This window comes from Lissotriton vulgaris, chromosome 1_1 (genome assembly GCF_964263255.1).
Source record: "Lissotriton vulgaris chromosome 1_1, aLisVul1.2, whole genome shotgun sequence".
In the NCBI taxonomy this organism is placed as follows: Eukaryota; Metazoa; Chordata; class Amphibia; order Caudata; family Salamandridae; genus Lissotriton; species Lissotriton vulgaris.
The window spans coordinates 884,110,122-884,137,945 of NC_141685.1; the positions used below are offsets into that span (position 1 = coordinate 884,110,122).

Sequence of the window (27,824 nt, forward strand, 5' to 3'; positions counted from 1 at the left end):
TGCCCTGAAGTTGTCCCAACCTGGGACGAAACGCGTCAGCTGTTCTGTGTTTTTTTCAACCATTCAATGGAATAAAAGAGACCAAAATTGAGGAGCCTCGCTTTCATTATCATTTGAAGTTGGACGTCCATCAATCTTAATTGTTGTATTGAACTTTGTGAAGTGGTGCGCCCGTGCTTTTGTTAAACAGAATCCCAGTGAATGCAAGAGGTTTGTCGTAGTCTGGAGGTGGGAGGCAATAGCCTGGGGCAAGCTCACCTTTAACAGCCAGTCGAGATAGGGGGAACACTAGTACCGCTGACCTGCATCCACAGCCTGCACCTTGGTGAACTCCTGAGGGGTGCTGGTATGGCCAAAAGGGAGCACCTTGACTGAAAGTGCCCATGGCCTACTGTAAACCGCTGATAGCACTGATGAGCAAGCAGGGAGGGAACGTAAAAATAGGTGTCCTGCAAGTCAAATGCTACCATCCAGTCTCCAGAGTCTAGGGCAGACCAGACTTGAGCCAGAGAGAACATCTTTACTTTTAAAGGAAGGAGTCGAGGACTCGCAGATCTAGGATAGGGCACAGGCCCTCTCCCTTCTTCAGAACCAGAAAGTAGCGAGAATAACCACAGCCTACTCCTGGCGCCAGAACCCTCTCTATGGCTCCCTTGGCCAAGAGAGTCAAAACTTCCTCCTGAGCCAAAGTCAGGTGATCCTCCGTCAGCCAGTTGTAATTTAGAGGCTTGGAGGGAGGGGTAGTCGCAATGGGGAAGGGAGTAGCCCCTTCGGACTATCTCAAGAATCCACCTGTCCGATAAAATGTTTTGCCAGTGGTGAAGGTGATGGCTGAGGCTACCACCAAGTGGCTGCCCATGATCTTGAAGGGACAGACTAGGAAGGTTTGGAGGCCAAGGGCTTTTGGGGAGAAGGGGTGGGGGGGGGGGGGGGGGGGGGGGTAGACTAAGCAGACCTCTGGCAGTGGCCCATGGGGTCGGTATAAGCCACATAGAGGTTGTGAACTTGCAAGCCTTGTGGCTGGGGTACGGCTGGCATGACTGAAAGCCCCTTCCGTAGTCACAAAAGAGCAAAAAGCAGACAGGGGATGTGTGGCCAGAGGACTTGGCTGTAGCCCACAAGTCCATAAAGCATTCTAGGGCCAGGTCTGCTTTGTCACAAAAGAGACGGGTAGCGTCAAATGGCAGGTCTATGAGAGAAGCCTGGACATTCTCAGAAAAGCCAATAGTTCCAGCCAGGCGGGGCAAACAGCCACCATCTATGACATCGATCTGCCCAGCAATTTGGTTGTGTCAAGACCACATCAAGTGGCAAATTTAGCTGTATCTCTCCAGTCTGATACTGCCTATGAGAGGATGGCCAGGGCCTCTACCAGGACCTGTGGCTGCACTTGAACAACAGTTTCCCACGGGTAGGGGAAGTAATGGCCCAATAGGTATTTGGTGTTCAACAACTGCAATGCAAGGATGGCGGAAGAAAAAAGGACTTACTCCAACTAATCAGCCTCTTGCATTCTCTGTCCGGTGGTGCGGAAGGTAATGCACCCAAGCTCTCGGGGTAGGATGGGTAGTGGAGAAATTTGGATCGCCTGGTGCAGGGCAATGGCGGCGGGCTGTTGTCCTGTGCTGGGCTTGGAACGGGTTCCCAGAAGTACATTAGTCAAGGCCTTGTTAAAGGGTAGAAGGAGTTTTGAGGAGGAGACATCTAGCTGCAGGACCTCTGTCAAAATGTTCACCTCGACTTCCACCGATGAAAGCTGAAGGTCCAGGACCTCAGCTGTCCTCACCACCATCACAAATGCAGTTCCTTTATCTGCAGCCATGGTAGGGGGTGAAAGAGGGCCAGAATCTGGAGTTATCCAGGACATTGGCCTCACCCAATTCCTCAAACCAGTCCATTTTTTGCTTCGGCCGGTCCTGTAAAGGGTCCAGCGACCTCTCCCAATCTTCCTCCAATCCTAGCCCTTCAAAATAAGTTTAAGGGGCAGACCTAAGACCCAAGCATGTTATTGGTGCCGGGATCAGCGTCAGTAGGCTCCGATCTGGCCCTACGTCTTCAGGGATAAGAATGGGGCAGGTGGCACTGGTGGGCGCCTGGAGTCACAGCGACAGGATCAGTGGAAGGTTGCAGTGAGGTGACCGGCGTCAGTCTGGATCTACCACAGAGTTAGGGGGTATTGGCACAGGGGCCAGAGCCACCTGTGCCGAACACTATAAACCCTCTGAGCCTCCGGGGCCCGAAGGTGTGCCAGAAGGGTCAGGCTGGCCAAATATGCTGCACATGGCGTCATAAAATTCCTTGAGCTGGGCAGGCGGTCGCTCAGGCTCCCAGGAAGGACAGGAAGCGCAGAGCCGACCCAGGTGCTAGTTCAGCAGAACAAGGTCTAGAGCGCAGAGACCCAGTCATGTTAGCCGACGGATGGGGAGAAGTAGAAACCTGATTCGACTTCTTGTGTTTCTTAGGCCTCTTACCCAACAAATTTGGGTGGGAGGACGAGACCTCCAGGGCGAACGATGGAGTGCCAAGCACTGGGCCACAAGGAGCTTTAGGGACCGACGACTCCTTAAAAGCTTTCGGAGCCATGGCCTGGAAGTCGGAACATGACTTAGAATTGTGATTGCGCTCCAGGCACCAAAAAAAGTGTGGATCCGTTATGGACATAATGTGATGGCAGGCGCCACAAGGTTTGTATCCAGAAGTCTTCTTTGACATTGAAAAAAACCTACGCACCAAAAAATGCGTAACAAAACATCGAAAGAAGCCTATCAAAAAGAGCAGAGGGAAGCTCCCTTCTCAGATCTCCGCTGGTTGGCATGGAAAGAATTGAACTGATATCAGTGTGCTAAAGTGGCACCTATATTGATGATGTGGACGTCACAACGGCTGAGACTATGAAGACGTCACGTGAAGCAGACTGAAGCAACCTACCACATGCAAGGTTATTGCTCAATGAAAAATCATCCGGATCCAGTCGGATGCCAGGGAAATTCAAAGGTGAGGAAGGAGTAGTTTCTTACCTGTAACTCCAGTTCTGTAGTAGGGGTATCTCTGTTATAGTCATAATCTAGTGACTAGTCCCGCCCATGTGCATGGAACCCGGAGCAATCAAAAATAATCTCTTTAGGTGTCTTCAGTGCAGTCCTGCATAGACACTTAGGAGAAAATTAAAGACAATAATGCAGCCTATATTCACAAGGCTACACTGTCCAGTAATTCAACTAGAAATGCAAAGGATGGGGGGCGTGGCTTCGCGGGCTTACATGGCGGACGCTGCCTAGAGGAGCTCCGTCTTGGCCCGATAATTATCTGCCAATATATCCTGTTCCGACGCCTACCGCTGCCAAAAGTGCGGTCCGGCTTGCGGAACCTGCGGGCCACCCTCTGAGGACACTTTCAGAAATCCGGGGTCCCGGACGCCGGGTGGAGAGTTGAAACGCTTTGCGGCCCAGTTTGGCGCCGCGCAGCCAGGGCCTCGAGTTTGGCGCTTCCCGGGTCCGAGACATTGTCGGCGGCCGCATCATCAGAGACGGGACCCGGAGGTGCTTGGAGGTCCGGCTCTGCTCCTGACCCTTGGTGGTGGCCCTAAATGGAGCCAGAGACGCTCCATTTGGGGGTAAGCCCGCGGGGGGCCCCAGAGGCGTGGGGCCTAGTTGCTGACCCTCAGCCGGGGGATAGAGTTTGGCGACACCGGAGCTGCGGCCTGGGCGCGCCTGGCTTGTGTACCAGGAGCGGCGGATCCCATTCTGCTTGGGCTGCACCTGTGGGTCTTTTGCTGAGACATTGGGGTGCTGACCCCACAGGCGTGCCGTGGCAGAGGTGTAGCCTTTGAGAAGTTGGCCTGATATTCAGTGTTCACTATTCTAGTGATCACTATGTATCAGTCCAAACAACCCTTAGGGTGATTGGTTTTAAGTCAACCGATAGACCAGCTATCCTAGTAGCATGGACAAGAGCAGTCTTCAGGCTAAACTCTAGAGGGCGTGTTAAGCCAGCTGTTATACCATCACATATACCCCTTGAACACCAAGTGAAAGGACACCACACAAGTGTTATGAAAATAAACAGTGTATTTATTTAGATCACAACAGCCCTGTACTCTTTATGAGGACAGGGTACTAAGCACACAACAAAATTCTTACGAAAATACTTTAAGTTGCACAATTTACACAAATGCCCGAGGGGCACGAAAAACCATATACTATGAAAGTGGAATGCGAAATTACTAGCAGGTAAGTACTGGACTAATAGGCTTTGGAATCGCTAGGACTACGTTACTGAACCTTCAGATTACAAGTAGGCGGCCTAGGGGACTCGGGTGCAGAGTGTGCACTCTCACGCGCGATGCGGGACAAAGTCTATGGGAGCTAGTAAAGGCAAAGTTAGTGTTCTCGGGCGAACCCGATTAGGTAGGTCGAAAACGACAGTGGATCTGGACCCTTGGATAGTGAGGCTATGCTGGGGCACCGAAATGCCGAAGTTACCTAGCCCGGGGGCTGCGGCTGCATAGGTCTGAAAAGACGTCGGGAATCCTCGTTGACGAACCAGGAGCCTGAAGAAAGAGTTGCTGGCAGGCGACCAGTGAAGATTGTTCGAAGTGATCCAAGCCTGGATCGAAGATGGATGATACCTGAAAGCAGAGGGGACCAAGTTCTTGACCACTAGCCAGTGGTCAGATGGCACCAGGAGGGCACCGGATGGTAGTCACCTCGACCAGGTGAGTGGGCGACGCTGGGCTCTGCAGTCTCACGGACCAGGAGGCGTTGTCGGCGACCAGGATGGAGATGTGAGCTGTCCCACGATGGTTGATGCTGTCGACGTCGCTGGACCCAGGATTGGGGCAACAAGTCTTGGCAAATTCAAGCCCACGCGGTGGACCTAAAATGGCGTCTGGAGTGGACGAGGAGGGTCCGGGTGCTCCTCTTTTGGAAGGGAGCAAGGGCCAGTCTGGAGCAACCAGACCAGCAGTGTTGTCGTCGTCGGGAAGGCCACAAGCCAGCGGGCTAGTAGCCAGACAACGCGGTGAGCAGCAAAAAGCAGAAGGGCCCCACGCAGATTCGTGGATGCTGGGGGGCTGGACTTCGGTGCTGGAGCTGCTCAGGGTTGGGGCTTCTCGGACCCCAAAGCACTCACCAGAGGATTCCTCGGCGGTCGTGCTGGATAGAAGTCGTGCAGTTCTGATGATGGCCGGTCCCTCGAGGTCTCGTCGCACCTACGGTTCTCAGCTTAGCTGTAGAGGTAGGTAGAGGTCAGAGGTGCCAGGGAAGCCGGGTCTCGTCGAGCTGGTCAGTCGGATTCCGGAGGAAGGACGTGCAGCAAACCGCAGAGATCTAATTTGGAAGGGTCCCCGCTCCTGCCTTTATCCTAAAGAAAGGGGTGGGTACGCGACTAGGTCCTGCCCTAGGGGTGGGACTAGGAAGGGGGGTGGTTACACCCCTCTCCCATGCCGGACTTTCCCCAGGCCAGGGGCTGGTGTGCCCCTGGAACTGGTTCTAGCCGGCAGATGCGTAGTGAGCACCGGGGTGCCACTTGCAGTCACCTTCCTGTAAAGCCCTGCCTACCCAGGATACACAAAACCCTGTCTGGGATGGTGCTAGCACCGCCCCTGACAGGAAACCCTTTGTCCAAGCTCCCCTCGCTGGAAGGACTCCCAGCTGCAGGGGGTCAGACTCGTGTCTGTGGTGGCAGCATCCATTTTGTGATGCTGAGGCTTGAGTTAACTGTAACCGGGGTTCACAGTTACATACATGTCGTGTCCCTCGAGAAGGGTGGATTGCTAACCCCGTCGCCAGAATTGGCGAGGGGTTAGTATTCCAATTCCTATGACACCTTACTCGACATGTTTTGATAAAGCGATACCAGAGATAGCATTTAACCGCGAGGATTATAATGCACTTAAGAGTATATGGTATGCGTTATCATGGAACAGCTATTAGGACTTGGTTCCGCAAGCTGCAAACGGGCTCAGCTCATGCCAGAGCACCATCTCACACGACTCCAAGCACTATGCCTTCAGGATTGTCAAGGCCTGCCATAGGAGTGACTGATAGGAATCTGTGTGTCCATTTTTAGGGTTAGATAAAGGTATACTATATCTAAAGCAAAGGGTGATTACACCACCTTGCCCCAGCTGTCGTGCAGCCAGTTGTGTCAGATTTAGATGGCCACCCAGGGGTGGCATAATACATGCTTCAGCCCCTGGTAGGCCTTGGGTACACCTATGCCCTGAGTTACAGGGTCTGATAAGGTGGCCCAGTACCAATTGGATAATGCACCTAAGGTACACATGTCAATTTAGTGAGAGAACAGCTAGGCTGTGGGTCTGATTAGCAGGCCCACAGCCAGAGAAAGTCGTAAACCAGTGAAACAAAAGCAAAAAATCTGGGTGATCATAGGATTGCAGACCCTACTCTCCTACATAGCCTGTAGCCCGAAATTGTCGGGCAGGATGAGAGGCGCCTGACGGAGACCCCTGGGTATATTTACAACGGATGACCTGCAGCAAGACCGGAGGGACCTGTAGACCGGACACAGCTCGCTTTGCAGGCTGAAGGCTCGCGCGCTCTGGGAGGGCCAGAGAGGAGCCATTGGCACGGACATCCCCCGTGGCACGACTCCGGAGAAGGGACATCGAGGGGCAACCGGCCTCCAAGACTGGACCCTCTGGTATTTCTGCCCAGGTGAAGACGAGGCAACCGCCATTAAATCCACGGTGGGGTAGGGGCGGGTGTGGGATCCGGTATGCAGGATTGAGCTAGGCCATTCCGGGAGCCGCAGAGTGCTGGAAGGGAGAGTGGACGTCGACGAAGATTCCAGGCGACTTAGGTGCCTGACCCCAGCAGAACTTGGGTAGATATTCCTGACGGGGTCCGCCATGACCAGAGACGGAAGTGGTGGTGGAGCCTCGAAGCAGGGTCCGATTGATAAATTCACGGGACCGAATGGCGGCGCTGGGGCCGCCGGAAGCCAGCAAGCATCAGGGCCGGACAATGCGGCGCTTATGGCGGCGATCACCCAGTCGCGAGATATGCTGGATGCGAAGATCGGGGTGGTGGGGGCAGATATCACACTGCTTCGCCAAGATCTACGGAACGCTGTGGCCCGCATCACGGAGGCCGAAACGAGGATAACTGGAGTAGAAGATGACGTAGCGATCCTAAAGAAAAAGGTGGCCAGCATGGAGGGACTCCAGAGGGGCTTGGCACTCAGGGTGGAGGACGCGGAAGGACTGGCCCGGCGGAACAACCGGAGGTTCGTGGGGTTCCCGGAGGGCTGCGAGAAGGGCAACATGGAGAACATGGATAAGTTCCTGACTCAGTGGCTAGAGGGCTGGCTCCCGCCTGACTCTTTCCAAATGCTTCGTGGTGGAGCGGGCGCACAGGGCCCTTACACAAAAGCCGCCGGTGGGATCCCGTCCCCGGGCGGTGATCGCCAAATTGTTAAACTACCATGATAGGGACACTATCCTACGTCAGGCACGGGAGAAGGAGCCACTCCTGTATGACAATCACAAGATCCTCATCTTTCCGGCATTTACGGCGGCAAAGGCACGCCTGCGGGATCTTAAACTTCCATATGCTCTACTGTACCCAGCCCGCCTGAGAGTGGCTTATCAGTCCCGTACTCTGTTCTTTGATACCCCGGAGGAGGTGTTCCACTGGACTGACGGAACAGTGAAAATTAGGGTGCATACACCGCCGAGCCGGGACTCTGATTCTTCGTCGAGCGGGGCACAGGAGCGAACCCCCCGTCGATCCCGCAGCCGGAGCAATTGGAGGTCCAGGTCGCGGAAGCGCTCCAAATCCGGGGGTGCGTCGGCGAACAATAAGGACGCCCCTGACCTACCTCAGACGGACCCTTGATTCCGGACCTATTACATGGCTGACGTAAGGTACAGTTGACCAGCTGGGATGTTGGATAGGATGGAGACATTTGGGGCCGAAGTCCTGGGACATGCTGAACTGATTTATTGAGACTGCTGACTTATGGTGAACTTGATTGATGGGGAAGGTGGTAGGGAGGGGGGGATTAAGAGTTGTGTAAGGGGCAGACGGGGTTTCCCCCTAGTTATGGGGTGTGTTCAGGGGATCCATTGGAGGGGGTGGCTCTCGGTTCCCCGTTGGGGACCAGGCCGCGATCCGACTGAGACAGGTGCTTCCAAGTTGGGAGGTGCAGGGTGGGGGGGGGGGTTGGTGGTTGCGCTTAACCTGCTGCCGTCTGTATCTTGGGTTGTATGCATGCTAGACCGTTGGGGCCTTCGTGGCTCATATAGTGCCATTGTCAAATGTCGCCTTTTCAGAGTGGGGGGCGGGTAGCTCCGGGCACTTTGCGCATTGTGAGTTGGAATGTGAGGAGGGTTCTAGACCAGGTGAAGCGGGGGCCGGTGCTCCGCTATGTCAAGAGAGCCGGGGCAGATGTCTTAATTCTCCAGGAGACCCACCTACTGGGGACAAAAGCGCTTTGCCTCCAACGCTTTGGGAGCTCACGTTTTCCACGCAGGCTTTACAAGGGGTTCCAGTCCTCATACATCGCAGAATCTCCTTTACACATGAGCAGAGTTGGTCTGACCCAGGGGAGGGTCGGGGGAGATTGGGTGACCTTTGGCAGTGTCTACGCCCCGCCGCCGCTACAGTGGCCTCTGGTGGAGAAGGTTATGTCCCTCTGGAGTGGCATGCCAGACACCCTGGCCGTGGTTGGGGGTGACTGGAACAACGTGATGGATCTGCGCCTGGATCGGAGGGGCACGACTGACGCAGATGTAGATGTAGAGGGACCCCCCCACCAAGCTTCGGGCCCTCGCCACGGGATTGGACTGGATAGATGTCTGGAAGTTTATGCACGGCGCGAGCCGAGAGAACACATATTTCTCCTCAGTACATGGTTCGTTCTCCAGACTGGATTACTGGTTTGTCCCTAGGGGTCTGGCACAAAGAATCGTGGCCTCTGATATCCTACCATGGGCTCTGTCGGATCACTCGCCGGTGGCCCTTACCTTCAGAGTAGGCCCGTGTGGGCTTCCGTTTCGTTGGCGCATGTCTGCATGGCAGCTATTACAGGGTCCCTATAGAGAACATGCGTCTCGGGAAATTGAGAGTTACCTGACTACCAATCATAACTCCGTGGATTCCCAGACGACCCTACCCTACGCGGGGTAGACATATCCTGGTGCGTGGCGGCTCGGGCGGAGAGGCGGCGGGGTCTGGTGCGGCTAGAGGCGGAGCTGGAAACGCTGGAGCGCAGGTGTAGGGAGGCGAGTTGCAGATTGATGGGGGGCGATTGGTCCTAGCCCAGCAGCAATACACGGCGGTCTTACTCGAGGAGGCGATGCAGGCCTGGCTTGCCACTCTTAGTCGGGTGTACCAATGGGGGGACAAGTCCTGTAAGATGCTACACCGCCTGTGTCAGGGCACTCTCCATGCCCAGCCGCTGCCCCAGCTGTTGGACCCGGCGGGTTCACCGATCGCAGAGCCGGATAGCGCAGAGAGCTTCGCAACATTTTGAGGGACTGTACGCGCCCCCGGAGTGCCTACCGGCTGAGACTGTTCAGCGGTTCATTGATGACCTCCCCCCGCAGTCGGTTTCGGATGAGGTTCGGGATCTGTTGGAAAGTCCCTTCACGGATGAGGAGCTGGGCTCCGCCTTAGGCGAGCTCAACCCGGGTTGGACAGTGGGGTGCTCCTGCCGGAATGGCGGCACGCCGAGGTGGTGGTCTTCCTGAAGCCGGGACGGCCTCCGGAGAGCCACACGTCCTACCACCCGATATCGCTGATCAATACAGAAGCCAAGGTCATGGCCAAGGCCCTAGCCAATAGGCATAAGCCCCATATCACGGACCTGGTCCACACTGACCAGGCGGGCTTTATGCCCCGGAGGGCCACCCGACACAATATCAGGCGTGCCCAGGTGGCGGTCTCGGCCTGGAGAAACCTGGATGAGCGGGCTGCCTTGTTCCTGGCAGACATGGGCCGTGCTTTTGATTCCCTAAGTTGGACCTACCTGTTTGCCCTGCTACGCCGTCTTAATATAGGTCCTTGCTTTCTGGCCTACGTGCAGCTGTTGTACACCGGCCTCACGACCTCCGTGCGAATTGGGGGGGCTGTGTCCCGGCCCTTTCCGGTTCAGAGGGGTACGCGACAGGGGTGTCCCCTCTCCCCATACCTGTTCGCGCTAGCCATGGAGCCTTTAGGCGCGTGGGTGTGCATAAGATGCCCAGCTCAAGGGCTTTCGCTGGTACCCGGGCCTTACGGACAAGATGGCACTATACGCTGACGACGTATTGTTCTCAGGGGCGGCCTTAGGCATGTGCAAGCTGTGCACCTGCAGGGCCACCACACCACAGGGGCCTCCACGCCAATATATATCCTTAATGTAATAATCCTCTGAGGGTGGATACATATTTACGTGGCGGCCCCTGGCAGGGATTTGGCAGCCTCCAGCTCTGTTCCACTTCCCAACACCCTGACCCCCCCCCCTGCCCTCCTGAGCTCCGGGGGGGCTCCGCCCCGCCCGGACCTCCTCTTATGGGCCCCCTACCTATGCTCCCTGCCCATGGCCGCCATGAGCCTAGAGCCACCACTGTTATTCTTCCTTACAGATCTTGATCGGTTGGGGCCACGGCTGCTGCGTATCTTGCAGAACTTCGGGGAGACCTCCGGCCTCTATGTGAACCCAGGTAAATCCACCTTGTGGGTGCTGGGCGGCGGGCGACCGGCGGGTGACTGGGCAGCGGGCTTACAGTTGGCTCCTGGAGGAATGAAGTTCCTGGGAGTCTTTCTGTCCGAGGATGCATGTCTCCCGCGTTCCTAACCGTGCCCCACTGTGGGATCGCACGCGAGGGGATATGAAGGCATAGGGTCGCATGCCACTGTCCATATTTGGGAGGTTGGCCATATTTAAAATGGTGGCGCTCCCACGACTTGTGTATCAATTACAGAATCATCCCTACCCTGTTCCGCCTAGCTGGTTTCAACAAGTTAATTCGGCACTGAGCGGATTCCTGTGGGAGGGTGGGACTGTCAGGGTTGCACTACGGACATGCTTTCGGTCCACGTACGTGGGGGGCCTCGCTACATCTGATATACTCGAGTATTATCAAGCCGCGCATCTTTTGGTCCTCAATGATTGGTGGTACGGGGAGAGGGGGGGGGATCCAGCATATGCTGTTGAGCGCCACCTGATGGGTTCATCGTTCATCCATGCCCTTCTGTACTCTGCACCGCTTCGGCGGAACCTTCCATCCACCACGCAGGTGGTCTTCTTCGTCTGGCGGCAGGCGCTGCGCGGATGGTATGGTGGAACGTCCTGACTGGGGAGACCCCCCTTTGGCATAATGGTCGCTAGCCCCAATTGCTGACCCTCAGGGGCTTCGGTGGGTGGGATGCCATAGGAATCTCCTCTTTGTGGGACGTGATGTTGGGTGATACCTTGAAGTCGTTCCAAGATCTGCAGAATGATTTTGGGATGCCCCGCTCTCAATTCTTTCGCTTTCTCCAACTTCGACATGCACTGACACCATACCTGACAGACATAGACACCCTTCCACACTTTAGCCCACTTGAAGCCCAGCTGTTTATGGGGGAACTGCCAGACAAAAAACTGTCCCGTATATACCAGTCCCTGGTGCGGCACTGTTCCCCGGACCTACAGAGGTTGCAGGAGGCTAGGTGGGGGATGTTGGGGAATTAGAGGAGGAAGACTGGATGGAGGCCCTGGCGAGTCCCAGGGGGGCGGCGATTTCCACACGTCTGAGACTTGTACAATTCAAATACCTCTACCGCACATACTTCACCAGGGAGCGCTTGTGGAAGGCGGGTATGATAGGATCCCCTGAATGCCTGCGATGTGGCTCTGAGGTAGGCACACTTCTGCACACAACATGGGATTGCCCGGCGCTACATAGGTTCTGGACCGGGGTCTTTCGATGTCTATCAGAAGTACTGGCGTGGGAACTGTCTAGAGAAACAAAACTGGCTTTGTCGCATGTTAAGGAGGGGGTTGGAGGCAATCGATACAAACGTCACCCATTGTTGCTTGGTTTGACCTTGGCCAAACGTGACATAGCTAGAGCTTGGAAGGGGCCTCTGGCCCCGCCCCGTGCCGCCTGGAGGAACGGCATGGACTTCTGTATGGGGCTGGAGCAGCCCATCTTCCTAGCTAGGGGATGCCCCCGTAAGGTGGGCAGACTACAGGGGGCTGGAACTTGAACCCCCCCCCCCGGAAAACAACTTCACTCTGACATTTTAATCATTCGGGAGTGCTGGAGCATGATAGTAATGCTCTGATGGTTCTGGCATGTGATCATGGTTTCTTTTATTGTTCTCAGTAAACTGGTATATGGTAGCAGCGCAACCTGGGGAGGTGGGTGTTTGTATCGTATGAAAATGTCTGCCACTGCTGTGCTCGTTTGATTGCTGTGTGCAACAGAACCCGGTGATCGGGGCTTTGCATTTACATATTTGTGCAGACTAATAAAATGTGCTTTGAAAAAAAAGAAATGCAAAGGATATTCCACCAACAACACATTTAACACAGTCTGCTAAGTTTCACCAATAGAGAAACTTCCCCTTCACAAAATCCTTGGAATGATAGAGAGGAAGGGATGGACAGACAAGCCCCATAGGCTGCCATTATGTGTCTGGAAAAGGGATACTGTGCCTTTAAGGATCTCTCCAGAGACCCTCGGTATCCCAGGATGCACAGCAATAGTCCTTTTACTTTCAGTTCTTTTTGAAGGTGTATAAAGCAAGGCCTGTAGCATACATTACAGTACCATTTTCTCCACCGGGGAGGAGGGCGGGCGCTTATGACTATAACAGAGATACCCCTACTACAGAACTGGAGTTACAGGTAAGAAACTACTCCTTCTGTAGTAGGGGATCTCTGTGTATAGTTATAATCTAGTGAATAGAATGGCATGCCCATCCCCACAAACAACCCGGCGGTGCAGAAAAAGACACCACCACTACTGTGCAAACAGATTTCTTAACGAAGCCTGCCCAACCTGAGCATCTGCTCTGGCATCAGAGTCCAGACACTAATGCTTAGCAAAGGTATGGACCGACTTCTAAGAGGCAGCCCTGCAGATCTCTGCAATGGGAACATTTCAGAGCAAAGCTGTTGTAGCTGCTTTGCCCCTGGTAGAATGAGCCTTAGGCTTACCCACTAAGGTCTTGTTCGCTTTCTGATAACATAGCTGGATACATGACACAATCCACCTAGAGATTGACTGTTTAGTTGTAGCCAGACCAGTCCTGACCGACCCATAGTTAACAAACAATTGGTCGGACCTATGAATCTCCTTGGTCTTATCCAGGTAGAATTTCAACACCCTTCTGATATCCAGGGAATGAAGAGACCGTTCCGCTGGAGTGGAAGGGTTCTGAAAAAACGTTGGTAAAGTTATAGTCTGATTAACATGAAAATCAGAGATCACCTTAGGAAGGCACTTAAAGTGAGTACGCATGACAACCTTAGCAGCATGAAATGCAGTATAAGGTTCCTGGCAACACAATGCCTGAATTTCACTCACCCTGCGGGCCGATGTAATGGCCACGAGGAACGCCGCCTTCCACGACAGGTGCTGCAGTGAAGCCTTGTGAATAGGCTCGAAAGGTTCCTTCATCAACCTGGACAGCACCACATTCAGCTCCCACGAAGGCGAAGGACGCTGAACAGGAGGGAACACCTTCAATCCTTCCGCAAACATCCTTCTACCAGATTCCTGTGATTTTTTTGAAGGGCATTTCCTGTATGCAGTCAATGCAGCGAGGTGAACCTTAATGGAATGGAAATTAAGGCCTGACTGAGCAAGATGCAGAAGGTATGGAAGGATGACATCTTCCTTGCAGGTCGTCGGATCATAGTTCTTAGACGTGCACCAGATGCAGAATCGCTTCCACTTGTAAGCGTAAGAAGTCCAAGTGGAAGGCCTCTTAGACTCCTTCAATATGTCCATGCAATCCTCAGGAAGATTCAAGTGGCCATCTCAGGAGCCATGCCGCCAAATTAAACGATGTGAGGTTGGGGTGCACCATCTGCCCCCGAACTTCGTGAGAAGGTCCGGCCGACACGGCAGCCGCCGGTGAGGTAGGAGCGACCGGTGGAGGAGGTCCGTGAACCACCACTGTCTGGGCCATTCCGGAGCGATGAGGATTATTCGCGCCCTGGACTGAGACAGCTTGATGAGCACCGTCGGAATCAGGGGAATGGGTGGAAAGAGCGCACAGAAAGCTGTTCGAGCAGCTGATCCATAACTCGTTTCCCAGAGTCCCCGGTTGGTAATACCTCGAGGCGAAGTCGCAGCATTTTCTGTTTTCGGCGGTGGCAAACAGATCTACGTCTGGAGTGCCCCACATGGCGAAGAGGTCGTAGAGCACTTCGTCGTTTATGACCCACTCGTGGTTTTCTTGGATCAACCTGCGGAGGGCGTCCGCCTGAGCATTCTGCACACCTGGCAGATGAGTTGCCGTTATTGTCAATCGTCTGGCTAGCAGCCAGTGCCAGATCGCCTGCGCTTCTTGTGACAGGGAGCGCGATCTTGAGCCCCACTGCTTGTTGAGGTAATACATAGTGGTTGTATTGTCCGTCTGCACAAGCAAGGAGCTGGTCTGGAAGGCCGGATGAAAGGCCTTCAGTGCCAAGTGAACAGCTCTGAGTTCCAGGAAATTGATGTGATACGTGGACTCCGCCGGAGACCACGTTCCCTGGATCTGTAGATGGTCTGAACGACTTCCCATTCCCTGGAGAGACTCATCCATCACGATAGTCTGAGTGGGAATGTCCTTGTGGAAAGGAACCCCTCTGAGGAGATTCTCCGCTGAGCACCACCATCTCAGGGACTGTCGGGCGTGAAGCGACAACCGGACCCTGTCATCCCAGCACCCTCTCTTCTGGTCCCACTGATCCTCCAAACATTCCTGCAGCAGCCTCATGTGTAGGCGCCCATGTGGAGTGAGGAAGATGCAAGAGGCCATCGACCCCAGTAGAGAAGATACCTGAGCCTTCCGAAGGATCGATAAGCGTCTCTCCTCCGAAGGAGACACGCTTGCTGACAGCGTATTGATGGAGGCTCCCAAGTAATGGAGGCACTGGACAGGAATCGGGACAGACTTGGACATGTTTATGTGCAACCCCAGCTGGTTCAGCAGGACGGCCGTCCTGTTTAAGTGCAATTGTGCTTCCTGGAAGGTGGAGGCCTTGATCAACCAGTCGTCCAGGTACGGGTAGACAAACACCTTGGTCTTGCGCAGGTGAGCTGCCACCACAGCCATGCATTTCGAAAAAGTTCTGGGTGCAGACTTCAGTCCAAACGGTAGTAAGGTGTACTGATAGTGATTGGTACCGAGGAGGAAGCGCAGGAACTTCCGGTGTTTCTCTGCAATGGGCACATGGAAGTACGCATCTTGCAGATCTATCGCGCAAAGCCAGTCTCCCCTCTGTAGCTGAAACTAGATAGGGTGCAAAGACAGCATGCAAACTTTTCCCTGCGAATCCATCTGTTTGCTTGTCGCAAATCCAGAATGGGCCTTAACTTGTTCTTGTCCTCCTTCTGAACTAGGAGGAAACGTGAGTAAAGAACCTTTTCCCTTTGAGACAAAGGGACTTCTTCTATCGCCCTTTTTCTTAACAGGATATCGGCTTCCGCCTGGAGCTCGCACAGTTGGAACTGCAAGCAAACCAGTGGAATTGCTGGAGGCGGGCTGGTGACTATCCATTGCAAACAATATTCAGCACCCACTTGTCCGGAGTAATTTTTCTCCACTTTGGCAGGCAATGTTGGATACTTCACCCCACCGGAGCGGGTAACGGATGAGGAGGAAGTAGCACCTCAGGGCCTAGACCCAGCCGGGCCTTTGGGCGTCGAGGAGGACTGCTGGCCGCCTCTGCCCAACTGTCGCTTCTGAAAAGGCCGCCTCTGGTACTGCTGCTGCTGGCTAGTTTGACGACCCTGCACCAAAACGCCTCTGGAAGGGGCGGAAAGTCTTCTTCTGCTCCTTCAGCTTCTCTAACCCGACGGCCGTCAGGGTTTCAGCCTCCACCTTCATGCGGGCCATCTCCTCATCGGCGTTGTTTCCCAAACAATGTCGCCCCAGAGAACGGCAGGTTGGCTACCCTCTGCTAAGCCCCTGGTTTCAGAGACGTCAGGCGCAACCAGGCATGACGTCTCAAATTTATCCCATGGCAGTAGCCATGGGCAGCCAAGAGCGAGGAATCCTCCGCCGCACTCATAACTTGATTGGACACCAGCATGCCCTTGTTGATGATCTCCTGAAAATCCTCCCTCTTGTCCCTAGGGAGATGCTCCAGAAACTGCTCTAGGGAGTCCCACAACGACCGGTCGTATCGTCCTAGGAGAGGCATAGCACTAGCGGCTTTCATGGACGTAGCCGCCGTACTGCAGACCTTACGACCCGCAGAATCCATCTGCCTACTCTCTTTATCGGGGGTACCGTGGATGATGGAGTAGTAGCGTGTTTCCTGGCTGCCACTGACAATCACCGAATCTGGGACCGGGTCCGATCTAAGAAAAGCCGGATCGGAGTCAGGTGGTCTGTATTTCTTTTGCAGCAGGCAGAGGGCAGATCTTGTTGATGCCGGCGTCAGAAACAATTCCATTGCCTGTTCTTCCAGCCCCGGAACCAAGGGCAACAGGGGTCGAGACCGCTGCCGCCTATGTAGGGTCTCGAAGATCACGGACGTAGAAGGTGTGGGCACCGTCAGGGTAATACCCAGCTTCGCAGCTCCTCGTAATAACACTTCCTGAAACAACACAATGTCGTCCACTGGCGACACTCTCGTGTGGGGAGAGACAGAGTGGGAGAATACTCCCGAGCCCTGGAAGAGTCCGCATGACGGGATCTCGACCTGCCTATTCTGTGACGACGCCGGGACCGTGTAGATTAACAACGGCCACTCCTAGAGCGGTGTCCCGCCCGGATTGTGATCTGGACCCCCGAGGCCTTGGACACTCTACCGGCCTGAACGGGAGTGGAAGCTGCAGAGGCGGAGCCGGAGTCTTCGGCTGTGGCGTCCCCTTAGGTGGTGAAGAGAAGCGAGGTATAGAGACAGACCTTGGAGGAGGCAGTGGCGGAAGAGCCGGAGGGCCATGAGGAGGTGGCAGAGGAGTAGTAGTCTTCGGAAGAGGACGAGGAGAAGGAGTAGTCCTCGGAAGTGGAGGTAGAGGTGGAAGAGTGGGATTCTTCTGTGGCAACTGAGGCGTAGGCGACCTTGGCCGATAAGATGAGTAAATTTGAGAGTACTCCGAGTCGGAAGATCTAACCACTCTTCTTCTTTGCAGGCCTTCGCGATAAAGTCCTAGAGACAGACCTTCTACTAGACTAGTGCCGGAGCCGGCGCCGCCGCGATCGGGGGCTCGTAGAAGCAGAGGACAGGCTGACCACCGAGCCCGGGGAAGCCATCCTTGTCCTGGATCGCCTCCTGGAGGTTGACGACTTCTTTCTGGACTTTGACTTCCTCGACGTCGAAGGCCTTGACGCAGGCACATCCCTCGATGCTGACCTCCTTTTCCTCGACGTCGAGTGCCTGCTCCTCGACATCGAACGCAGAGTAGACCTTGACGGTGAACGGCGAGCGCCGGCGTCTGGACCCATCACGACCCCGATGACTCCTCGATGTTGATTTAGTTCTCGATGTCGACGTCGTCCGATGTCGATGTCGTCCGAGGTCTCGACGTCAGCCCCCGCCGACGTCGAACGGTGACGCCGCTTCGACCCAGAGCCCTGGGTCGACGGGGAGCACACAGTTGTCAACCCTCTTGACGCAGACGGAGATCTGTGCTGTTTTCTGGCCTTCTCTTAACTGGGGAGCCCCCCCAGAGGCCACAGCACTGGCAGAGGACTCAGATCCAGTCCTCCCATGCCCAGACCCACCTTGATCCTTAAGTTTCCTCAGCTCCAGGCTTTGGAGCCGGATCCTCTCTCTGTCCCTCAGGGTCCTCTTGGAAAAGGACTGACAGATCTCACAATCTTCAGGGACATGGGATGTGGGAGACAGAGGATACACACTTTGTGGACGTCGGAAAAAATAACAAAGTAAAAGCAAATATGCAGTTTCTTTTCTCCAAATGAGTCTGGTGACAACATTAAGTGCTTAGACTCCTGAACTAGCAAATTTCTATATCATCCTGAGAGTGTTCATGGTGGCTGTAGGTTTGTGCCACTAGAGCAAGAAGCCAAGTTTAACGAAAGATGCCCTGTGCACTAATTCTTCAGTTCAGACAGGAAATCGCAGCACCACAGCAGAGTGTAAAGGCCTAAACACAAAGTTTAGGATAACCAGGAACCACAATCTGTTGAGCCGCCTGGAAGCAATCACCAGAGACCCCAGGCTCCTCTGGAACTTATTGACCAATTTGGAAATTAGGGGCACTGAAAGAAAAGCTGAAGTAATTTAGGCTCAGGAGTGACTCTGCCAGGAATTATCATTGTTGTCCATGCAGGAGGCAGAAAGTCTCCATTGTTGAAGAGTTCTATCACTGGATTCTTGTGCAAAGAAAGAAGGGTCAATCACTCAACTGCGGTGCGCCCACCATCTTGCCAAGTAGGTCTGCATCTTCTGAAAGCTAGCTATATGGGTGGAAAACAACCACATGTGCTAGTAGCCATCGGGTTTACGGGTAGGGTGAATGCAGAAAGGTAAAACATATCTACAGTTGTATCTACCTAAAGCTCAACTGAGCACCAGCAGATTAAATGGCTCCAGAGCCAGTAGGTCTCACTCAGTTACATGAATACTACATAAAAAGACCAAATATTGCTTATCGTCCGCAATGCCAAACATATTTGGAACAGCCAGTGTTATTCAAAATGACTTATATGAGGACAGGAAAATATTAAAGGATTGGAGTCTGATTTGAGGCAGGGTTCCCTTCAGGTTTAACAACTTCCTGAGGTAACTAGCGAGTATGAGCCCAACTTATTGTTCTAGCGTGTTGATAGCTGCAGTGGCATATGGTACAACTAAATAAAGTATGGCTGACCATCTGAAAAAAGTAAGTCATAAACCACAGAGCACACAGGAACACAAGGGTGTGTGCATGTTCCAGATTATATATGTTGTATTGTGGAGAACTATAATTCTCTCTGGAGTATGGGAGGCTCTGCCCACATCAGGGTCTAATAAGTACTCAATGAGCAATAAGTAGAGGAATATTAGCAGAGAACATAAATAAACAAAGTGGAATCCACTCAAGTGATAGTGATCCCTAGAGTGATGGGGAACACACAGTGTTGTTTAAATGCCCCTCACACACCAACAGGCCCCTTGGTGTCATGCTTCATCATCGGGGCCTTCGCACCCCTCTACGGGATGCGGCGTGCTACGACTCGCGAATACGCAGGAGCACTTGAAGTGAACTATGTGTGGGGGTGTGTGTTTAATACCAAGATGTGAGTGAGGTGAGGTGAAAAAAGTGAGTGGTTTAAAAAAATACCTGGCACGTGGGAAGAAAAAAACTTTATTAAATCCCCGGCTGGTATTGTTAAAATTAAAGTGCAGGGCGTGGTTTTAGAAAGATACGTGTTAGGGTATCAAACCACTGTGTTAAAAGTCAACATGTTTCGGAGGTCAAAGCCCCCTTCTTCAGGACAAGGGTGAATGCACTTACCCTCCCCTTACTCACATGTAAGATGTAAAAGTGAAAAATAAAAATTACCACAATGTGTAATGTTCCTCACAATGTTATATATGTAAGTGAGTGTAGTTGCGCCCAGTTGGCGTAAGAACCTGTGAAAACAAAATCATAGATAAACATATAGATCTAAGTATCACAGTTTTAAAGGAGAAGAATAATGCTTCTCTGAAAAAACATCAGGTAGCACCCAAAAAATAATTGGAACCTGGAACAAAAATAAGGAAAAAGGACACTACAAACATACACACACGCAAACCAACACAACTCTCCGCTCAGATGGAATGAGAGCAGAACAGTGAGGACAGAAAGATCTTACTTAAAGTTCCCAAATACAGGACTTCATGAGCCTTTAACGTATATTGGGGAATCCTTCCTTTCTAATCAGAAACCTAGGAGATCAATATCAGGGATTTAGTAGAGGAACTTAATCGTCAGAGTGCCAAAACTATAATATGGAACTGCTTCTCATGGTGGTCTTATAACTCACGGTTACAGCAACAGCTAATCGCCTGCCTTCCCTCAACGCGGCTCCGATGAAGTGAGCTGCAAAGGGACTGGGGCCTTTTTATATGCTTGCCTGTGGGTAATTAGTGGAAATTGATTGAATAATGCAAGCCGGTATATGCCCAAATACGGAGAGAAATCTCCAAGCGTCCGGTAATACGCTAGCGCTATACGCTGATCACCCGCGCATGCGCACAACAATGCCCGATAGACGCATGCGCGGCAGATCCAGCAAACGCGCCTGCGCAAACGGAGACGCTTCGTGAAAAACACGAAGCTATCGATGTTGTTTTAAACGCCTGGGAATGGGTGGCGATCGGGATAAGAATGTCCCGGGACGTGAATCCGTGAGCCCAGGAAACACTAATAAGGCACAGAGGCGATTTTGGTCCATGCTCCAATAAAATAAAATAGGTACCCTTAACAGCAAGAGTGAATCAGGTTAATTATGGAGGTGTACCTATAGTATGAAGAGCTACTCTCACGGATGTGTGGAACATACAACAAATCAGAGAGAGCACTAGACCAGCTCCCAAAGGGGTACAACATATATCAGCAGATTAGATGGTACCACATTATGCTGATGTATAGAACCCTATAAGTCCAGCAACACGCATTTGATGTATGTGACCATGCGTATACAGCAAACAAAAAACCCTTTCACCTGAGAAGGTTCCATGGAATGGAATCATTCAGTCCAGTGGTGTCGGTTCCCAACCGAAACACCCACCGTTGTTCTTTTTCAAGGAGACCAATCTCTGAGGGTAATTGTTCAATTATTGTCCACTGTAGCTCATTCACACAGTGTTGACTTTCAATATAATGGGTTGACATTTTGGTAGTTTGTTTCCTGCACCTGATGTTACTCTTGTGTTCGTTCAACCTGACCCTGACAGGTCTGGTGGTCATGCCCACATATTCCTTTCCACAACTGCCACCTCACTAAAAAGACCCAGAACCTCACTTTTACCAATGGGACTACATGGGAACAGCGTGCTTTTACTAACTGCAATAGTAAAAATGTAGTTTATTTAATCACCTGCCCATGTGGAAAGGAATATGTGGGCATGACCACCAGACCTGTCAGGGTCAGGTTGAACGAACACAAGAGTAACATCAGGTGCAGGAAACAAACTACCAAAATGTCAACCCATTATATTGAAAGTCAACACTGTGTGAATGAGCTACAGTGGACAATAATTGAACAATTACCCTCAGAGATTGGTCTCCTTGAAAAAGAACAACGGTGGGTGTTTCGGTTGGGAACCGACACCACTGGACTGAATGATTCCATTCCATGGAACCTTCTCAGGTGAAAGGGTTTTTTGTTTGCTGTATACGCATGGTCACATACATCAAATGCGTGTTGCTGGACTTATAGGGTTCTATACATCAGCATAATGTGGTACCATCTAATCTGCTGATATATGTTGTACCCCTTTGGGAGCTGGTCTAGTGCTCTCTCTGATTTGTTGTATGTTCCACACATCCGTGAGAGTAGCTCTTCATACTATAGGTACACCTCCATAATTAACCTGATTCACTCTTGCTGTTAAGGGTACCTATTTTATTTTATTGGAGCATGGACCAAAATCGCCTCTGTGCCTTATTAGTGTTTCCTGGGCTCACGGATTCACGTCCCGGGACATTCTTATCCCGATCGCCACCCATTCCCAGGCGTTTAAAACAACATCGATAGCTTCGTGTTTTTCACGAAGCGTCTCCGTTTGCGCAGGCGCGTTTGCTGGATCTGCCGCGCATGCGTCTATCGGGCATTGTTGTGCGCATGCGCGGGTGATCAGCGTATAGCGCTAGCGTATTACCGGACGCTTGGAGATTTCTCTCCGTATTTGGGCATATACCGGCTTGCATTATTCAATCAATTTCCACTAATTACCCACAGGCAAGCATATAAAAAGGCCCCAGTCCCTTTGCAGCTCACTTCATCGGAGCCGCGTTGAGGGAAGGCAGGCGATTAGCTGTTGCTGTAACCGTGAGTTATAAGACCACCATGAGAAGCAGTTCCATATTATAGTTTTGGCACTCTGACGATTAAGTTCCTCTACTAAATCCCTGATATTGATCTCCTAGGTTTCTGATTAGAAAGGAAGGATTCCCCAATATACGTTAAAGGCTCATGAAGTCCTGTATTTGGGAACTTTAAGTAAGATCTTTCTGTCCTCACTGTTCTGCTCTCATTCCATCTGAGCGGAGAGTTGTGTTGGTTTGCGTGTGTGTATGTTTGTAGTGTCCTTTTTCCTTATTTTTGTTCCAGGTTCCAATTATTTTTTGGGTGCTACCTGATGTTTTTTCAGAGAAGCATTATTCTTCTCCTTTAAAACTGTGATACTTAGATCTATATGTTTATCTATGATTTTGTTTTCACAGGTTCTTACGCCAACTGGGCGCAACTACACTCACTTACATATATAACATTGTGAGGAACATTACACATTGTGGTAATTTTTATTTTTCACTTTTACATCTTACATGTGAGTAAGGGGAGGGTAAGTGCATTCACCCTTGTCCTGAAGAAGGGGGCTTTGACCTCCGAAACATGTTGACTTTTAACACAGTGGTTTGATACCCTAACACGTATCTTTCTAAAACCACGCCCTGCACTTTAATTTTAACAATACCAGCCGGGGATTTAATAAAGTTTTTTTCTTCCCACGTGCCAGGTATTTTTTAAACCACTCACTTTTTTCACCTCACCTCACTCACATCTTGGTATTAAACACACACCCCCACACATAGTTCACTTCAAGTGCTCCTGCGTATTCGCGAGTCGTAGCACGCCGCATCCCGTAGAGGGGTGCGAAGGCCCCGATGATGAAGCATGACACCAAGGGGCCTGTTGGTGTGTGAGGGGCATTTAAACAACACTGTGTGTTCCCCATCACTCTAGGGATCACTATCACTTGAGTGGATTCCACTTTGTTTATTTATATGACTTGGGAGACTGAATCCACTGACTCTCTCTCTCCCCCCTCCTGTTAGAATTTATTAGCAGAGAACAGTCACAACCCCCAGGACAAAAAGTAGTACTCCAAGTCAACTTAACTTGCTATGTGAGAGGGGTAATGTTTGACACGTTGGTGTCTCAAACAGGTCGTCTTAACCTGCCTAGACGTCAGCTAAGACATACTGAGAAATCAAAAGATCGCACCATGCCATAATAAAACCATAATACCTCCTTCACATTAGCCAGATTTGCAGGTGGATATGTACACACTGGAGACAATGGCGCAAAATTCATCCCCAATTTAAGGGAGGACGTGATTTTGGCAATCTTAGCAAATGTTTGCAATTTAAAAAAACTCCTAAGCAGCGCTGTTAAGAGGATTAAAGACCTCTGCCACGCAGAAAGGGAACAGGGGATTTTGGGAAGATGCCACGAGCAGCGTTCTACTAATGAACACACAAAAGTTTCAAAGATATTGCCCACATCCTTCATTTAGTAAGTGAACATTAAGCATTCCATTGCTCATCCGGTTTGATTTCCTCCACCTGCTTTATCAGTGGAGTGTAGAATGGATGGGAGAAAAGCAGTGTGCAGACATTCTACTTTGAAATAGGAAGTAATACTGTTTGCAGATCTTGGATTAGCTCAATCGACATGAACTCTGCTTCTGTGGATGAACAGCAGCAAGTACTGCCCATTGCTACCACGAGGCGATAAACCGCTGAGAGTGAACACTAGAGAAAACTACGGTAACGTACGATAGACATTCTGAAAGAACAAGCAGGTATTATGAAAACTCTTCAGATTAGGTGATCCACCCAAGTGTGACTCGCAGCAAAAAAGTAAAGAAAACAAAAACACAAAATCTGCACTCGAAACACATCAGCTCAGCATAATAAGAGTGCCATGGAACATGGCACGACGGAGGATTTATTGCTGGGTGAATTGGTTTAGACAATCCCATTCAGTCCACGTTTCTTTTTTCTTACAGCTATTTGAAGAATATTCCAGGTTTAACCATTCGCTGTCCAGAGACACGCAAAGCACAGCAAACAGCAACTGGTCATCACGCCCTTTGGGTAATTCACAAGCAATCTGCAGGTCATCGGCGATTATTGGGACTTCCATGTGACACTGCAGGCCAAAAGCTTCTCTACCAAACACGCGGCGAAACCGTAAATCCCAATAGGTTGACGCGGCAGGAAAGCTATGCCACAGATGGAGGGTATTCCTCATGAACGGGTCGAATGGGAGTAGTTTGGGCTATGTGTAAAGGAGCCTTTTCATGCCATCTGCCTCACCGTTAGCGGTTCTCCTCTTGAAGGGTTGTGGGGCAAACCAATGCCCCACTCACTGGTACAGCCAGGGATTGGCGCTCTGAATGCTAATAGTGGCTAATCTCTTGATGTGGTTAAAAGTGGCCGATTGGGATTGCAGTCTGCGTTTCACGGGCTCTGTCAGTTATAAGCAACTTAAAGTCTTACCGAGAGACTTATGCGCTGGGAAAGCGGATAGTAGAGTAATCTGTGACATGGAGTCGTGGGGAGGGGTAACCGCATCCGCCCTAACAAGCCTGACTTGCTGGGCTGTGCCAGTGAAAACAGCCTCAATCACGCTGTGCTCGCTTGTGAAACGCAGTCTGAGAACCCTCTGGGGGATTTTGGCTGAGGCGGACTGTTCTAGAGGACGGTGAAGTCACATCGCGTAGAAAAAGTGGACATCGATAAATGTTTTTATGTACTGCGAGGCCCTGCCTCGGGACACAGCCACCTCCAAGAGGCCGTGCCTCATCTTGGCCCCTTTTTCGTTCAGCAGATACCTGCTGGAATATTATAACCTCCATCACTTCTCTTCCTTCTCCAGTGACTTCCTTTACTTAGGTGGACACCTCCCAGCTCTTCCTCTGCGTCCAGTAACCGCCTTTAACTCTAACGGATACCCAGCTCCTCCTCAAGTTACCTCCTACCTTTTAAAAACATCGCCACCCCTTTCAGTGACGTCATTTACCACCCCAGGCGCCCTGCACCCCTCAGACAGCCTCTTGCTCCAATTACGAGTTTTACCTCTTGTAGACACTTTGCAACCTCATTAGTGACCACCTTCACTCCTGCAGATACAAGTACACCTCAAATGGCCTTCTCTGGCAGAGGCCTTCCTACCCTCGACCCTCATCCAGTCACCTTATTTACCTCACGCAGGCACCTTGCACCCACTCCCTGCTTCCAGCGACCTTCGGTAGCCATCGGAGGCACTTCGCACTCAGCGGTCTCAGTTCTACAATGAGAAGCCAGGAGTCCATTTCCGGCACATAGCTCTATTTGGGGGTACCTTGGACAATTGTTCCCCCTTCATTGTTGACGGTGCCACCTCCCCCCCCCCCCCCCCCACCATAGGTGGTCTAGCCTTCATCTACACTCACTCAGTTCCGGTCTCCAGGCACCATCCCACTACTTCCAAAACAATCAAGTTACACTTTCCAGACACTAGCGTCTACTCCAGGAATTGCATGCCTATCCAGCAGCCACAGCACCCCACCTACTCACAAAGCCATCCTAGATATTATTTTGACTCTCCAGAAACATTACAATTTTAGCGGGAAGCCATCTTGACCCGGAAGCCCATGTAAAAGCTCAATCTCACCCTTTCGGTGGTCCAACCTGATTTTAGACGCCTCATTCAACCTCGGACCCCTTATGTCCACCTGCTGTGGTACAGCACGGTCCCAGATGCCATATTCAGCTTCGCTGCCTTTACTTAGCGCCAGGTCACCTTTCAATGTATTTGCCGCACTTTACAAATCTGGTAACATAGCACTCCCCAACACCATCTCCCCGTTTACACCAGTGTGCGCAGCATACAGTACTCACAGTGCTCTGGTCGGTGCCGTACAACACTAAGCTGTGGTCCGTGGTCTGTGTGGTGTAGTCCGTGGGCTGTGTGGCCTGGACAGCATACTCTGAGCCGAGTCCATTTTGTGGAGGTGGAGGGAAAGGGATGGCAGCAAACGGCTGCACCATGGCTTCAGGGGTGGAGGTCTGCTCCTGATTACCCTGTGGAGAGAGAGTGCACATTAGGAACAGAAAGAGGCTAACTCACTTAAAGCAAATAGTAGAGACCACTACCCCGCTCATGCACGCATCCGGGGTGAATCATGGTATTTCCGCTAGGCTCACAACTGTATAGATGTCCAGAGCACTGGTGCTGTATCATAATAGAATCCAATACGTGATCAGGTGAAATAACATATCAAAACCTTTATTTTATGGAAAAAGATAGAAGTGTCTTCCTGAAACTTCCCCAGCACCCATCTGTAGACAAGCTGCCATAAAAAATGCTATATTTTCTCACGAATCTTACAAAGGGGTATATTTTCTATAATCTTAACACCATATCAAAACAGTATGTCACACCATGCGAAAGAAACACAGCTTCTCGTGTATCAGGATTCAAACACTACTAGACAGCGACAACAAAGCCAGAACCTTAATGTCTCTGAAAACCTTAAGGAAAAAAAAGTTTAAAAAAAGACGACCCTCTGGGGCTCGAAGACAGAATCTTCACCACCTGAAAAGCAACAAAAAGCAAAGAAATAATTTAAACAACCACTTGAACCATCACCGATGCAGGCACGTGCCTATCAAAGCTCACTCAAGGCACAACCAAATTGGCAAACCCCATTGCCAACATTACTAAATGTAGTTTCCATAACCTCTAATACAACACCAGAGTGCAAGTCTTTTCTTATCCGTTCACCACTTTGGACCCTCACTATCTCATTTCGACTAGTCTACTGAACATTTGTGGACGTCCACCTGGACTTCATATTACCTACCACAATAGACCACCTTAATCCATGTTTCAGAGTGGAAATCAACAGCTTGTCCGGCAAACTCAAACTCACCTGACAACAGGTCTAGACTTAATACTACAGGAGTATTTAATTAACATTAGTTCATAACTGGGGCCACACATTATTCAGGCAATTTAAGGTTTCTCATGTTTACCTCAAATCTCGGTAAAAGAAACAGGTTTTCACCTTGAGTGTTTACCCCTAGTTTACATCAAAAGAGTGAAACAATACCACCTAACCCTTAACAGACCACAAAGAGTTTTAACAGATGCATTCCAGGCACACCTCTTGGCTACACAACCCGTTAACCCATTGATGCTGTGGGCCAATGTAATCACTGACTGACGGATGTTTGGAACAAAGATGCTATCTACCCCCAGCCTATACATACAATCAACCACACAATAAAAAAAAAACACTGGCTAGGTTTCAATATAAAGCTACAGAAAAATCAAAATTAAAAAACTAGAATTGTGTAGTTAAACACATGAACGAAAAAAAAATACAATGTACCAAGACACAGAAAACTCTACAATGCAACCATTAAAAATGATAAGACATGTGATCAAGCCGAATACATTTAGGCTGCCACAAACAATATATTATCAAGATCACCCATTTCTTTAAAACAGACTGCACCCCAGACCACAATAATCCGTCCCCAAGACATGTGCAACTCGATGCATACCAGCCAACCTAAAAAAAAAGCTATGGATTTTCAGATCCACTTTCAAACTAAGACAGTTAGCACACATAACTGTCAATAGGTCACACAATAACTACAATTATACATACCCAATGCTTGTGTAACCCTCTATTCATAAAAGAAACAAATAACAAAAATCAAAATCACTGGC

At 51.1% G+C, this 27,824-nt stretch overlaps 1 protein-coding gene across 19 annotated transcripts in view; it reads right to left on the reverse strand.

Annotated features, from left to right (window-relative positions):
- RBFOX2 (RNA binding fox-1 homolog 2) overlaps positions 1-27,824 on the reverse strand; it is a 617,871-nt gene that overhangs the window by 211,617 nt on the left and 378,430 nt on the right. For all 19 annotated transcript variants that reach the window (XM_086958635.1, XM_086958667.1, XM_086958628.1 and 16 more), the window contains one exon: positions 25,985-26,167. In XM_086958635.1, coding sequence (XP_086814761.1) covers positions 25,985-26,167 — 183 coding nt within the window. The remainder of the gene's footprint in view (positions 1-25,984; positions 26,168-27,824) is intronic.